At 45.8% G+C, this 16,051-nt stretch overlaps 1 protein-coding gene across 3 annotated transcripts in view; it reads right to left on the bottom strand.

Moving 5' to 3' along the window:
* The window catches only part of ERI3 (ERI1 exoribonuclease family member 3), a 129,428-nt gene extending 113,662 nt beyond the window's left edge, over window positions 1–15,766 (bottom strand). The window contains exons 1-2 of one of the 3 annotated variants that reach the window (XM_017824750.1): window positions 15,754–15,766; window positions 5,994–6,265 (exon numbers count right to left, since the gene is read on the bottom strand). In XM_017824750.1, the coding sequence (XP_017680239.1) occupies window positions 5,994–6,242 (249 nt within the window). In that variant the 5' untranslated portion in view covers window positions 6,243–6,265; window positions 15,754–15,766. Of the gene's footprint in view, window positions 1–5,993; window positions 6,266–15,727 lie in introns of those variants that run through there. The other 2 variants (XM_017824749.1, XM_017824751.1) reach the window with 2 other exon arrangements.
* Between the last annotated feature and the right edge of the window lie 285 nt (window positions 15,767–16,051).

The raw sequence follows: 16,051 nt of genomic DNA, 5'->3' as shown, positions 1-16,051 counted from the left end.
GACAGCACAGGGCCATGCACTCATCAGGACTGGCACAGCAAACTACAAACCTGTGGCACCCGTCCCCTTCACTTGAGAAATGCTCCTGGTGTGAGCATTTCCAGCAGCACACGCTGCCCTCATCAGCAGCTTTACAGAGAGATGAACAAACCTTTAAGCATGATCCAGCGGACTTGCACATTCCTGAGCTAGCCTGGATCTTTTCTTTTCAAGGGTGACTGCCTCTCAACTACTTTCTGCTGTAACAACAAGTCTACTTAACTTTGCAACTTGTCACCTAAACGATGTGTAATGTTTGCACAGCTAAGGATACAGTGTTCAGACAGCACAGGTGGGGAATTGCACGCCGGGATGCATAACTGATGTGGGGTCTCCGCATGCTGCGAGGGAAAGGGCAACATGACTGATTGCTTTAAAGTAGTCATCTCATCGGCCTGTCAATAACCAGCCAAAAGCTGAGCAGGTTGGGTCAGGTTAGGACTGCAGCAATTGGCCACCCGAGTGCCTTGGTATTTTAGTCTTGTTGCTATAATAATGCCGGGTTTATATCTTTAAATAAGAGATTGCTTTGAATTTCTTTTCATACATCAGATGTCTTGCCTGGTGGTCTCGTGGCTGTGCTCTCCAGGAGATTTGGGTTCAGTAACTGTTCATGTTCCCTAGCTCATCGGGTTTTATACAAATACAGCTAATTCTGTTGCCTGAAGTCATAACCCGCCCTGTCAGACTCACACGGGTCACAGCAAGGTTGTCCCCACTTACTGGGAGAATGAGGGAGGTCTCCAAGGCAAAGTGAATGCAGGTCTGAGACACCAGGTGCGGTGTAACCCTCAAAAGCTACAAGGCCTCAAAAAGGCTTTTCAAAAACTTAATGCAAACAGAAAAATCCATCTGGAAAGGCTTTTATATGAACTATTTCCTGCCACTCTAGGAACTTAAAGCATTCTGATGTAAGAAGAGTGGCATAACAACAGCCATAATTGGCAAAGAGATGATAAAATACTTATATATATTTGCTTTAAGTAAAAAGAAAAAAAGACTTTTAAGTCACTGTGTTACATGCATTTTAATGGCATTTTGCTAGAAACAGCATTGTAAGAAGCTGAATTAAGAACTAGGTAATTAAAACTACACTCAAGCCTAAGCTGCATGAATATAGGTAATTGCAGATTAATATTCCACTGTAATACTTATGGCTGAGTTAAAGTTGCCATGGGAAACAAGCCTGAATTTCTTCACTTTTCAGCAACTCATGATCACCTTCAATAAAGGTTTTGGCAGGTGATTTCTAGTGCATTGAGCTTAACAGCCACACAAAAATGGTATGAGAAGAAAGCTGCTATGTGGGGATGTCCAGATAGAACAGACAGGCACATGTCCTTTATCTGCCTCTGGGTAGGATTGTGACCACGTCTGTTACTGTGGGAGACACCTTCTGCATTCCCATCCCGGCCTTCAGTTAGGATTGACTTGATGCAGGCTCTGCAGGAAACCACGTGGAAGGCACGCAGAAGGTACCTTGCAGCCTGCTTCCCAGCAGACCAGCAGTCTCTCCATCACCTCCTCCTGCAGCAAGTTTGTGATTTCAGGGACATATTCCTCCTACAAAGTAGCCTCGGATACGGCTCCCAAGGCAGCTTCCCTATCATCTATCTAGTCACCCCGCGCAGAGAGCTTGGCAGGGACTGCACATCTGTTGCTACGGCCTAAATTTGGTGGAAATCAACATCCATTCCCATTACAAGGTCAGTCTATAAATCACAGTATCTCAGGAACAGAGGCACAGGATTCAGTTGTCCCTGCCACGGCAACAAGAGCACAGGTAGAGCAGTACAGGCAGCGATCATCACAGCCACTCCAGCTGCACCTGCCCGTGACTGCGGGCTGGAACCGCAGGACAGACGTTCAGGGGAAAACCCCTGCAGTGCTCAAGGAAACAAAGACTGAACATGCTTTAACCTTCTCCTGCATTTGTACTTGATATTATCTTACAGAAACACTGGCTTCCATTTGTTAATACACTTTTGCCAGTCATGAAACGTACTCTGATCATCCAGATTTGTTTGTACACTTAAAAGTAACTTAGTAACTGAACATATGCTTAGTCACAGTCTCAGTGTTTACAGTTTTATGTTGAAATGGTGAGTGATGTTTTGTATTTATTAGTATGTCCAGTTTCATCTGACAGCAATTATAATTACAAATTCTCCCAAAATAACAATCAAAATGCAAGCCGAACAAATTTGAAATATGTAGGATAAACTAAAGAAAAATATCAAGATACTTTTGTATTTAAAATGCACTATTTAAGAGAACACAGAAAGTACCGTCTGTAAACAATTTGTTCTTCTGCCTCTGGTCACAACCTTCTTTGGCAATGAGAAGATCTGAACACTTCATATTTTCCTTTTACAGAGAGTTTGAAAGGCAAATTTCTGATTCCCAACTGATTATCAAATTTGAGTGAATCTGAGACACTGAACGCAAGCACCTGAAAAAATTGACATGAGAAAAAGCAACTTCATCGTTACCAAAAGCTCATTTAGCAGTTTAGCAACTCCTGGATCCAGCTCCTTCCTCCAGGTCAGGGGTCTGATGCTCTTTTACACTTCCAGGCAGCAGACATACAAAGCTTGTATTTTATTTGATTTTCATTTAAGTGGCTTTAATAGATTATAGTAGAGATTAACATTCTATATAGAAGGCTAATTTCAAAATCATCTTTGAATAGAACCAGATTTCTACCTTCAGACTTTTTATATTAAAAAAAAAAAAACCACTGCTTTTCATCCACTCTGCTGAAGTTGAAGGCAAGGTACTTGGCTTGCTGACCGAAAGAGGCACACCCTCTTACTGCATTAATAAAGCAAGGTTACAGGCAGCCATGGATCTGAGCCTGTGGAGCTGCTTAACACAGTCACTGAAAGCACTGACCACCATAAACACTGATGTATACAAGGACAAAGGGACAAAAGAGCAAGACGCTCACTTATTAATGCATCTTCTCATGAAGCTAAAGCATCATATGTACCCAGCCCTAGGGGCTGACAGTGTATAAAAGCAGAAGGTACTTATAAACTCTTAGCAGACAGTAAAGGAGAAAACTCAGAGCTGAAAAATGAAGCACACCAGCACCACCATGGTTCAGGGTCCACTGACCTCTGCACAATGACAGCTCCCACCTGACCCCACTGGGCTCTGGATCACATTCCAAAGGCACAAGGTAAGCTTTAAAGACATGCAAAGGGCCAGCCATAAACATCTCTTACTACCAACCTCTAATGACCTCTGGCTGGCTAAAACACTACATGACACAAAACTGCTCAGTTAGTCCCACCCTCCCCACTTCTCTTCTCTCTGGCGTGGTCCAATTATTCATAAATACATGCCAAAAGCCAACACAGCCAAGTGGTTTCTATGTGTATAAACCTGCACTTTGATTTAGGAGTGTATCTGCTGAAAGCTGTCACAAGTCAGGGCTGCAAGGATGCTCCCATTCCTTCGTGGGTGTAGGGCAGGGAACATGAAGGACCCTCGATGCCTGACCCAGGAGCGGTGAAGCAGAGGGCAGTGGCCACAAGGCACTCTGCCAGCAGTCCCAGCCACTGGAGCCACAATGCAGACAGCTTCCCAGGGGAATACCACCATCCTTGACCCTCCTTGATCCCCATTACAGAGGCCATACCACGAGACCTCAGAGAGATTGGGCAGTGTGAAAGGGAATGGAAATGAAGGCGTCTTCAGGGCTCACCACTGAGCATGAAGGACTTCCCCAGGGATAAAGCCAGTGAGGCTGCCGGTTGCAGAAGAGCATGAGTAAATACAGCAGGAGGGGGAGCAGATGTGGCAGTCACACATCTTAGTGTAGATAAAAAGATAGCTCTTTCAGTAGTTTCTTGTAAGAAGCCAGAATATTTAGAAGAGCAGTTAGTGAAAAATGTGAAGTGTGCTGCATGGTGGCAAGTGCACTCTGCAAGACTTTTAGGCTGAGCTGCCTAAATTTACAGCTATGCCTACCCACTTAAAGTAACCTGAATCACAGCTTAGCTTAACTCTGTACATGCAGCTTCCTCATCAAATTCCAATGCATCTGAATTTCACTGTATCTAGACTTCTATTTTGCAAGTATTAAAAGCAGAAAAATTAGCAGGATCACAGTGAAGATCAGCACCTCACCATTCCTAGCTCTCAGACAAAACCTCCAAAACCTGTCTGCCACTATGCCAGTGAAAGATCTTGCCAATAAAGCCTTGCAGAAAACATCACTGAAATACATGGCACAGTTTGCTCACCATGACATACAGCCTACCAGTGAAGAGGACAAAAGCCATGATGGTCAGCAAAGAGGTAAGAGGTAGATAGGAGCATCAACTAACATCTCATTTTATAAAGTTACCCAACTGGCAGGCACTTTCAGCCTTTCCAGCTACACCGAGCCCCATGTAGCAAAAGTAATTTCTTTATTTGTCAAACTAATTTGCTGGTGAGGCTGTGAGGGACTGACAGCCCTTTCCACACATTATATGATGCAGACAGGCACTGAACACAGCAGACTGGAAAAAAAAAACACTGAAGAACATCTCTACCTTAAAGGTGCTATCTCACCAACAAAATATATAGCAGATCTGCATTGGCCCAGACCATTACTTTCCCTGGCAAGGACTTGGGGACAAAGCTCCTTAAAACAGTAGTAATCATATTCCACTCATGCTCCTTTTTACTGCCAGCTGTAAACTAGCTCCACATGCATCATGGTTTTGCATCAAAATGTGCACAGACCAAACCCATATCCAAAGGGACAAGGTAGATCCAATTTACAGCTTTGACAGGTCTGTGCACCCGAGGCGGAGCATGCAGGAAATAGCCTGACATCTCACTTGGAGAGCAGTTAAGACCCTGTTACCAGAACTGGAGGCAGAGCCACAACAGCCTCCCACAAAGAGCCAGCAAAAGAGCTGGGAATTTGATGTCCATTTTTGAAGAAACATAAGAGGCAGGCGGCACTCACCAAGGTTCTACTGGGGAAGAGAGGAGTCAACTTCAATCCCAACTTGCAGCATCCCTTAGCTAGGACAAGCCCAAGGGAAACCACAGCTGCAGTGGGAAGTGAATACACTGCATCGAGTTACTTCAGTAATGAGACACCACACTGAAAACTGCTTAAGCCTTTCATAGTTAAAACAAAGCAACAGGAACTTATTCTAACCCACTGCAAAAAATGCAGGACAATTGCTTGGCGGGAGGGGCGAGTTCAATTTAGACTCAGAAATTCTGTTTGTTCACTACCAACCCAATATTAGGGTTTTTTTCTATTTAGTACAGTTTTCCAATGTGAATGGAAAACCTAGGCTCATCCTGCTGACAACTGAAAATATATTTACTAATATGGTCTACACTACTGTGGAAGAACTGCCTGCAAAAAAACCTCTGTACTTCATCTGGATCTCTGTATGTCTCCAGTGGTAGAGCACTGGAAGCTCTCTCTGAAGGTGAACTCTTCCTGTCTCATCACACTCCAGAGTTAACACCCAGGCAAGATATCTGATCTCACTGAAATTATCTACAAACACCATTATGTTGCATATATTCCTATAACTCAAAATATTCTCTTCCTAAAGCTGTTCACTACAAACAGCCAGTTTCCTTGCAGAATCAAACAAGGCTGCCATCTTCTAATGCAAGTTCCCAGCCAGAAATTTTTAGACCCTCCCCAATTAAGACAGATGACAATTATACACGACCTAAAGATGTTTTCGATAACACATGAATTGTGACTTCCTTGATGGAAATCAGCCTCCTTCATTCATTCCCACCAAACAGTCCTGGTATTGCTCCTGAGACAACAGGTGACTGGCAAGAGTCCTGGAGAACCAGCAACAGAAGGTGGGACAAACCAGAAAAAATGAGTGAGCCAGCACTGTGCTTTTTCCTTTTACCTCTCGGAACATGAGTAGCAACTTGCAAGGGGATAATTAACAGGGTTGACTATTTACCTGAGGATGAATCTGTGGTTTATCACACGTAGCCTCAAAATCCAGCACTAAGAAGTAGTGATATCTCTGTGGAGGGAAGGATGACATTGCTGCCATGGAAGCTCCAAAGCCGTGGGACGCCAGTTTCCTGCTTACGATGGAGCTGTACCCTTTGAGAACACCAGCCAGGAGGGGGGACACAGCTTGTCTTGCCCTTGAAAGTAAGTTTTGGGAAAACTTTGCTGCTCCAGTATGGAGGAATGCTATCATTGAACATCCAGAGGCATCTGAAACTGAAGAGAGACTCACGTTACTCATGTACACATACATCTCATCTCTCCTAGTATCTGCTCACTGTCCTCCTCTGACAGGGATTTCCTCTGTGCTTCCCAGTGGAGGTTCCAGCATTGCAAACCTGAAATAACACAGTAACCTGCTCTAAGCACAACAGATGACATTTGGACTGAGCTTAAGGTGTCCACAATCACAGGCAACTGAAAATTAACTTCTGCAAATGGTTCTAAACTAAGAACTATGAGACACACAACAGCCATGGCTCCAGGAACCAGATCACACCTGACTACTGAACCTTATCACGGCAGAACACAGCAAAAAAACAATTAAAACACAGAAAATCTAAGTCCCATTGAAATTACTGAGGAGGCCTTTCATCTTTTCATATACAGTGCAGTGTCTGATACATGGTAGGAATTAAATACAGCAATACACATCAACACTACAACCCATCCAAACGGCTTGGTCCTGAAACACCTGTCAGCTGCACCAAAACATCCCACTTCTATTACAAATCCAAGTGTCTGGTAGCTGGATGCTCTTACCCAGGGGAAGTTCTGATTTGCTCTGTGTATGAGGTTTCTCAGAGATGTGAATTTAGTTCTGCACTCCATCTCTTCCTTATTTCTCAGAGGAAAATATCAGGTCAACTAACCATATCCAGGGACTGCAAAAACTGTAAAATGCAAGCATGACTCTACAGGTTACAGTCTCCCTCTCAGAAAAACACCTCACTCAGCCATCGCCTTTTGATATTTCTATTTAAATGCTATTTAATAAATTACATTATCTATACGAGGCTATCTGTATTTCCCCTTCTACTCTTTTTCTTTTAAAACTTCACAGGAAAAACTTGCCAGGACTGTCACTATCCAAGGCAGGTCAGACTCAGGGCTGTTAACAGATCTCTAGGGAGGAAGTTCAAGCCCAACCCACGGTGTTACATAGATGGGTACAGTGACTGATAGCGAAACAAGCTAATTGCAACAACTCAATCCTCTTGAACAAGGATATGTTGTGTATGCATATATGTATGTGTGTGTATGTATATTCACACACATACACACACATCTCACCGCACAGATATTTAAATTTATCCCCGCAGTTGGTCCCACTGCTCGTGGCTCTGGGAAGAACTCCATGCCACCACATGCCACCCACATGCCCTTTTTCAGAGCCTGGTCTCCCCACACCTGTGCTGGCTTTTTGCTCTGCCGTGAAGGGCTGCAAGTGCCCGCCACAAGGCATGGAGACAAAACAGGCACAGCAAAAAGGGGACTCACCGCTCATGAACAAAGTCACTGTTTGCATAAAAGACAGCATTTGCTCTCTCCCATCCGTTAGTCCGTCAGGTAAATAATGCACGTGCCAAAACACACACTTAATGAGGTAAATAATATGCCTTGAATAACGGCTAAATCTGTATTTACCTGCGAGACCACAGAAACTCAGAAGGACCAGATTAGGAGATAATTGCAGCTAAGCAGGTTGTGTGCTTCGAGTAAACACGCATTTGGTAACCTTCCCTTTCCAAGGTTTTGAGTGAAAGGCAAAAATCAAAGGAGCTGAGATGTTTAAGACCAAGCCAGTGCCCACACTGCCAATTCTATGGTGTATATGCATCCCTGCCTTAAGGCTTTCATGTTTTGGGGGGCTGCTTTCTTTATTAACGCAGTGTGCCAGGCAGCAGGTACCTGGACAACTGAAAACTCAAGCTGCAAAACTGAAACAAAGAGCCCAACATGGCATTTATTTTAAAGGGGTTCAGTTCTACCAATTGCCTCTCCATCTACAGCTTTGCCTGTCATTCATAAATGCATTACTGCCAAAAAGAAGTTAGTTACACTCACTTCTAACTTGTGCCAGATAAGAGATATTTAAGGTATACATGCTTTAAATCTTCAAGCTACTGGCTATGAATCTAAAGGCCCATCACAGTAAATATAGTATCTCAGAATAAAGCAGCTTGTAAGTTAGTTGCAGTAAAACCTGGTCTTTAGCCTACTGCATAAAGCAAAATACACAGTTGGAGTGGGGGAGGCAGGCATGCTCCAACCCCTATATCAAACACAGGCAATAAAACATACATTATCCACCCACCCACAGCAAGATCAATATTTCTCCAATGTATCTTAACTGGCAAGACCAGGGTTATCTGACATGGACCCCACGAATCTTCAGGCTGGGCTGCACCACACACTGTGGGGCAGAGATTCCCGAGCCACTGAGTCCACATAGCAAAGGTAAACCAGCCCTCTTGGCAGGATTGAGGCACGTCAGCAGGCAGACAGGGCAGCACCACTCCAGACCCCAGCAGGTCTGTGTCACACAGGTACCCTGCAGCAGCAGCAGAGGGAAATAACAGCCAACAGCCAGTGCCTGTTTACACTAACAACTTCTGCAGAGGTTCATGTCTAGCAACAGGATCAGGCTCCCCATCCTAAAAGCAGCCTCTCTCCCGTGTAGCAGAGGGAGCAATGCTCTGAACAAAGGTGTGAGTGGGGTATAGTAGAGCGATTTCCCTACGCAGGCAGCATACAAATAAGGGCAACCCCACTGCAAACTCTGCACCTTCAGCCAAATGAAGTTTTAACGGCATGTTTACCCAGCCACTGCTCTGAGTGCCCTGGGAAGACCTCACATCATCTTCTTTGGCAAGGTCAGAGTGCCCCAGAGCACAAGATAGCTGGTGAGCAAACACACTTTATTAGAAGTCATGTAAAGCATTTATAATGCTTTTACTAGTGCTAGGACAATGCAAAGCACTAGTAATTATCTCGTATTTTTTCCAATAGACAATGATGCAAGCAAGGCAGCTTCAAAAATTAAAAAACCAGCTCTATCCATATAAATCCACATGTTCAGTGATTCCATTTCCAAACCTACATAAACCATCACATATATATTTCTTATGCACACAGGATCAGATTATAATCTCAGACAGTGCAAGCTGTCACATCTGGCAGTCAACCCTACTAGGTTAATATTTCATATCACACAGCTCAAATTCCTCACACAGATACGTATAAGATGTAATGGGACCATGAACTGAGGCTAGACCTCAGGAATTATTTTGACAGATTGTACGCAGACCTAGGAAAATGTGACAGCACTTTACATTTGCTGCACCCAGTAAGATGGGAAATGGCCACATGTGGTGGGCTTCAGCTGCAAGATAAAGTTTGTGTTCTGTACTGTATAACAGCTTGTGTCCCATGTGATAGTACTTCGTATAGTCAGCATCTGTATTTTAAAAAATAATTTTAAAAAAAAGAAAATTATTCTCTGGACATCAGCCGCAGGTACAATCCCAGGCTGACCACAGCTCTTGCTTCTTAGCAGTCCAGGCACACGGTACTAAAGCACAACAGTTTGATCACCAGCAAGTAAGCAAAGCCAAGTGCCAGCTGTAGCCACCAGCTTTGCCACTTTGCCAGGGGCCCCACTGAGTGTGAAGAGGAGAATCTGCACCAGCGGCTGTTGCGCGCCAGGCTCCCTGCTGGGAGAGCTGCTTAGGGACAACCAAAGTGGCAAGGAACATGATAGGGGACTCCTGCCCCGTGAAGAATGCTGGTGACAAGAGCCAGCAGGGCATTGCAAGTGCTTTCCCCTGCCTGTAGGACAGCCTCAAAGCCACAGAGAGAGATGTGCACCACACAAGTTGCAGAGGATTCAAATTCATCAACAGCAAGACAAATCAGCCTACAAACTTGAGATTAATGGCTCTTTGCACATAACGTAAATATGAACTTTTTAGAACCACATCTAATTAAAATCACAGCTTGCCTTTAACCTCAAAATATTCCCCTTCACTGTCCAGTTTGATAAGATGAGTAGGGAGGGGGCAGGAAGACAACACATAACTGCAGGATGGAGGGGTGACCCAAGAAATTACATGTTTTATCAGTCTTCACTTACATGTTAAATTACGTTGTTATGGCAATACAGGCCTCCACCATTTTACAAAATAAACAAACAAACAAACCAAAGCAAAATAACCCCCCCCCTAATCTAAACAACAAGACAAACTGAAATTAAAAAATAAAAGCAAACAAGCTCTGGGAGTAAAACACTTCAGTTTATTATTTGTGCAAAGCCTCGGTAGGGGCAGTTGTGACTCCTGGCCTCCAACAGACAACTTAGCTCAACGCTAGAGCAACGAAACCAATCAAAAATGTAAGTCAGGTTTGTCTATTTTATTAAATTGTAAAAAGATAGGATAATAGAGATGCTTTTGATAGAACAAAATTGCATACATTTAGCAACATCTGGAACACAGTATAACAAAAAAATGCAGGACTTCAATTTTGGTAGCTGTTCAAATGCATACTCAGAGGTCAAATGTGAGCCCATATTTCACTTGCGTGAAGATATAACTGAAGAACAATAGAGATAACTCAGATTTTTTTTTTAAAATCAAGCTTAACCTAAACCCAAATATTTCATTAGATGAACTACAGTCCAAAAATGACAGCACCTGGCTAGCCTGTGAGGCAGGAAACGAGAAACAAGACCAGCTTATCCACTCTCACCATCCAACCTTGCAAAAAAAAAAATAAACACATAAAGTAAAACAAACAACAAAAGACAAAGCTTTTAGAACCATTTAATAAAGTAACACAATTTTAGACAGGTAAATCTGCATCTTTAATTTGTTAACCTCACAGCACCATCTCTTGAACATGAAAACAGTACAATTCCATGGCTGCACTCCCTTCACGTTTGGCTGGGTTTGTCTCCGGCACTGCTAGACAACCAAGCCTGTGTTTTGGAAAATTTGTAATGTAACTTTCCCAAGGCATTGCCACGTCATGCCTATATGCTGCCCCATCATTGCTCAGCTCAGATACAGCTTGGCATCCATCGTTTTGTTTTTACAGCACTCCACAATCGCACCCAGGCTCTTCCCACTACAGACGAAGAGGTCCCTGTTCTCAAGAACTTACAGTCTAAAATTAGAAGCAATACAACAAGTGAGGTGAACAGCAGAGAAGAATGAAGGTTACAGGAGGATAGTTGGGCAACCACTCATCTGGGAGAAACATGCATCTCAGTAGTTCAACCAAAAAAAATAATTCAGTCTACACAAGCACTGGTTTCCCCCTAAGTGCCATCATGGAAGAGATCAGTGAATAGGGGAAGGGCTGACTATAAAGGACGGAGGGCACTCTTGGGTTAAGGAAGGTCTCTCCCATTTCTTGAGCTCATTCTTCCCGCTGGGTTCCTTGGCTGACCACATATGTCAGAGCACCAGAATCTCTTCCATTGTGACATCACAGACACGATGGCTTGTGAGATCACAATGTGTGAGGCCGAAGGCGCTGATTACTTAGGGGAGCACTTGCTGGAGCTATGGCACCCTACAAGGCTGGGAAACAAACACATCTCAGTTCACTTGACAACACAGTGAAACCCACACGAGACTCCACACCAGCAGGACGTGAACTCGTCCAAACAGACCACCCAGAAGCCGTCCCAAAGATGCACAGTATAATTCCACTCCAATTTTATTAGGCCACCTCTGCTAGGCAACCCACTTTCGTCAGCTCCTTGACTGGTCTCCTAAGACAGGCTTTGCTGTGTATTTTTAAACCTCCTCCAAGAGTAACTGCAGATGAGCAAACGGGTCTAAGCTGGAGTCTGAAGAAGTTCCACACAGCAAAGGACTGGTCACTTAGAAGAAACGTAGAGAAAGGAAAGAACAAAAATTAAAACAAAGCAACAACAAGGATGCATACAGCAAAAGCCACAGAGGAAGAGCAGATTTGCTATTAAGGAAAAGAATAGTTGCACAGGATCAGACCAAAAATCTTCTAGTCTGCTCTCCTGCTTCTGCCTGGGAGCGATAAGACAACGCACCAGGGTGAAACTACACACAATGAGGTTAATTAAAAGCCAATAGTTCTGGGAGGCCAAAAGGAGGCTGGCCTGTCCTTCCCTCTCAGTCTTACTCTCCTGCTGATTATGTTACACCAGTTCCTGAGCTTGTCTGGCCCTTCTGTGAGCTGATTCAACCACAGGAACCTATAAAAGCACTAACACAGCCAGAATAAAGTGCAATTAAAACAAGATAGTTTCCGTCTGGTTCAGTGAGACAAACCAGCTTGGGGCCAGGCTGGATCAACACCAAAGCTCAAAGAAGAGGATGGGCCCACACTGGCATGAGCAGGAGCAAGATGAGCCATTGGGAGCTGTTGGTCAGCTCAGCTGCTCACCAAACTCAGACCAGGATACAGACACCTGGGATGGTGTGGCACTTTCCAGGAAATGGAGAAGGTATCCCGGCTGTAGCAGCATAGACACATAAAACTTGAATTCCCAAAGCCCATCGGACCATCCTGTCTGCACCTCATGTAATGCTGGCCATAAAGTTTCCACTTCCTTACTCAAGCCCAAAGGCTTGAACATCTTTCAGAAAAGTTTCTGGCCTTGAATTGCAGCATCAAGAATGGAGGTTCCCCACTACCTTCAGACAGCTCATTCCAGTGGTCAATCAACTGTCAAAAAATAACACGTCTTAGTTTTCACTCAAACTTTCCCAGCCCTGGTCTCTGAAGCAAGTTCTGAAATTTATGGCACTTCAGTGTACTCAGTCCACAGCACAGCTCCCGGTGCCAGGAGCAAGAGATTTGTAGCTCCTATGCATCTAGCCAGTAAAAGCTACCATTGCATATTGGTCTCATTTAGTGGAAGAGAGCATAACCCACCACCCTTTGTTTAAGGGTGGCATGCATGACTCTGGCATGCATAATTACTTCATTTGCACACAGAGGAATGCTACAATTGTTCAAACCACTTACACAGCCACACACCTTTGTTATCTGAAAAAATGAAGGTTAACACCTGAGAGTGCCAAATGAATCTCAGTCTGGATTCAGGGAGACAAGATTTACGTTGCTCAATACAGTGGTCACTTTTGATCTTCACAAATGAACTCCAAAAGTGTTAAAGCTCTGTCCAGGTAGACTGGCAAATGCTCCAACCAGGGCATGGTTTCCACACAATCCAGTCTCAGTGAGCCTGGAAAACCAGCCAGGGAAGATGCTGACTCTAATATTCAACCATGGAAAAAAATTATGACTGTAACAAATACAGCTGAAATTTAAAAAAAAAAGTAAATTATTTTTTTGTTGGGAGTGAAGTATCTTTACCTGCACAACATATCTGGAGAGAATATAACTTCTCAGCTGGCATTTGCCCAGCACAGATCACTTCTCTTAGAGGAGGGAAATGGTCCAAATGATACCTAGCAGCAACAGCCAGCACCTCTGCTCTAGGTTATGCTTTGAGAGCCACAACTTTTCCTCCTCTTCCCTCATTCCCCTGCTTGCCATGGCACCATGCTGGTATGTTAGCTCACCACTACTAGAGAAAAACACTAGGAGTCTCAGGATGACCACTTCCAGCAAAAATACCTGCTTCAGATCCAAGGACAGACTTGTGACAAAAGCACAGGTGCTTACAGCCTTCCGTGCTCTCCTGCAGCCACAGCTGGATGCCACCACATCTGCACTCTCCGGGCTTGTGGCCCTTTCCTAAAGGCTCCTCAGTTCTCCTGAACTGAGACAGGGACAGAGTAAAGTGCAAATACTTGTCACATTTAAGTCTCTTCCAGAACTCCATTTCCAAAATTTAAGGGGGGAGGGGGATAAAATCAAATCAAGGCCTTCCAAAGTTAACAGAATCAAAACAAGATAAGCACCAAACCAGCTGTAATCAGGCCTCCTAAAGGAAGCAAACTGAAGTGTCTCTCAAGAGCAGAACAGAAACTTTAGGTCCTATCAGAGTATATTTAATCCAAGAACTTCTTTATTTAGCATCAAGCACACAAGCATTTTCTTTAATTCTTTAATCACTTTCTTCTTTTGGATTTTGGTAACACTCAAATATGTCTAGACACACACTAACTTTATTAAAAAGCCCAACACACCATTCATGTAGAGCTACTCAAAGTTTGAGATAAACAAGAACCATAAAAGGGCCACAGGGTCACTCTTCAAACAAAAACAGGCATTTAGTCCACGCTGTAAATTAACATTAAAATCCAGCTGCAAAGGGCAGAATTCAGTGCTTCAAAAAGGAAAACAAAAATATCTGAATTAAAAAAAACAACCAAAATCAAACTTCCCAAGCCTACAGGCTGAAGAGTAAACAACTGGACTTCTAACATACTACCTTATTTGAAAACAGAAGTTCAAATGCCAACTTTAACATCAAGCACTATGAGATGTTACAGTGTTGCAAAGAACAACTACAGGACAAAATAAATTCAAGTTACCACTAAAAAAAAAAATCAAGTACAACCCTCAAACAGCTGTCTAACAGCATCTGATGGGACAGGTACCTCTGAGACGTACCTTCCTGGAGCCCTCATCCTTCCTGAGGCACAGTACAAGCATTAACCTATTAGAAAACTTTTTGGTCCCTTGCATCGCAGCTGAAAGAATACTAAGAGTTCAGACTAAGCAGTAGCTGTCAATCCACCATTTCTGAACACAAAAGCTCAATAAAAACCCGAGATAAATAAAGAAGTAGTAAAACTAACATTGGACTTATTAGCAAACAGCCCAGCAGTGACCACGCAAATCCACCAGACACAGGACTTGTAAAAGACAGAACATAAGCAGTAAATGACAACATCTCTTCATACATCTCAGTTTGGAAGAAACACCTGTAAGAGCACAGCAGCGAGAAAAGAACAGGAGAAGAAATTCCTACTGCCAGTCAGGAAACAAGTAAACAGACTGCACTCCTAAGCTTTCTCAAGTTTACTTCAGTCTCAAGATCTGAGGCAGGTGATCAGTTCAATCCCACAGAGTAAAAAAAAAAAAAATCAGGGGAGTGGGGGGTAAACCAAACCTCCTACTCCCCCATCACTTCCACCTATGAACCTCCCCATCCCAAAAAGAACATGGAAAAATCTCCCTGCTGCTGCCTCCTGCGCACCCCGCGCACACCCCCCTGGGCAGACGCGCCTCTGTCCCTTCCCCAAGCCCTGACAGCGACTGATCCCGCTCCAGCTGGGACCTGGGGGACTGCTGCCACCGCCAACACCGGCACTTACACTCACGGCAGGGCCTGGCCGCCGGGGCGTCGAGCGGACGAGATGCCAGCACCCCGCGCCCTCCCCTCGGCCCGGGGCCGCCCCCTGGCCCCCCCGGCCTCCCCACAGCCTCGCCCCGCCGCGCCCCGGCCCCCAGCCCGGCCCACCGCCCCACGCCCCCAGCCTGGGCCCCGCAGCCGCAGGGGGGCCGGGCCGCGCCCCCGCTCCGCGCCGGGCCTCTACCCCCTCCCCGGGCCACGGCGGCCCCACGCCTCCGCCGGGCCTGCGGGGCCCCCGCGCCGCCCGCGCCCCGCCGGGCCGGGCCGGGCCGGGCCGAGCCGCCGCCTGCTGCCCGCGATCCCCCCCCCGCGGCGGGGCCGCCCCGGCCCGGGCGGGCCCCGCGCCCCGCACTCCGCACCACGAGTGCCCGGCACCGCCACTCACCGCCCGCACTCTGACCCCCGACCCCGCGCTGAGCGGCAGCGCCGCCGCCCAACCGCAGCGTCCGCCGCCGCCGGGGGCGGTGCCTCCGGCCCGCCGCGGCCCACCGCGCATGCGCGCGCCGCCCGCCGCGCCGCGGGGCACGATGGGCAGCGTAGTCCCGCCCGCCCGCCGGCCCCGCCGCGTGGCCGCGCCTCGACGCCGTGCCCGCCCCGCCGGGTCCCCGGGCACTGACCCCCCGCTCCGCCCCCCGTGCCCGGCGGACACCTCGTGCCCTCCCCACTGGCCTGCCGCCTCCTGT

The sequence above is a fragment of the Lepidothrix coronata genome, unplaced genomic scaffold, assembly GCF_001604755.1.
Source record: "Lepidothrix coronata isolate B3197 unplaced genomic scaffold, Lepidothrix_coronata-1.0 Scaffold112, whole genome shotgun sequence".
In the NCBI taxonomy this organism is placed as follows: domain Eukaryota; kingdom Metazoa; phylum Chordata; class Aves; order Passeriformes; family Pipridae; genus Lepidothrix; species Lepidothrix coronata.
This window is presented reverse-complemented; position numbering and strand designations above follow the sequence as displayed.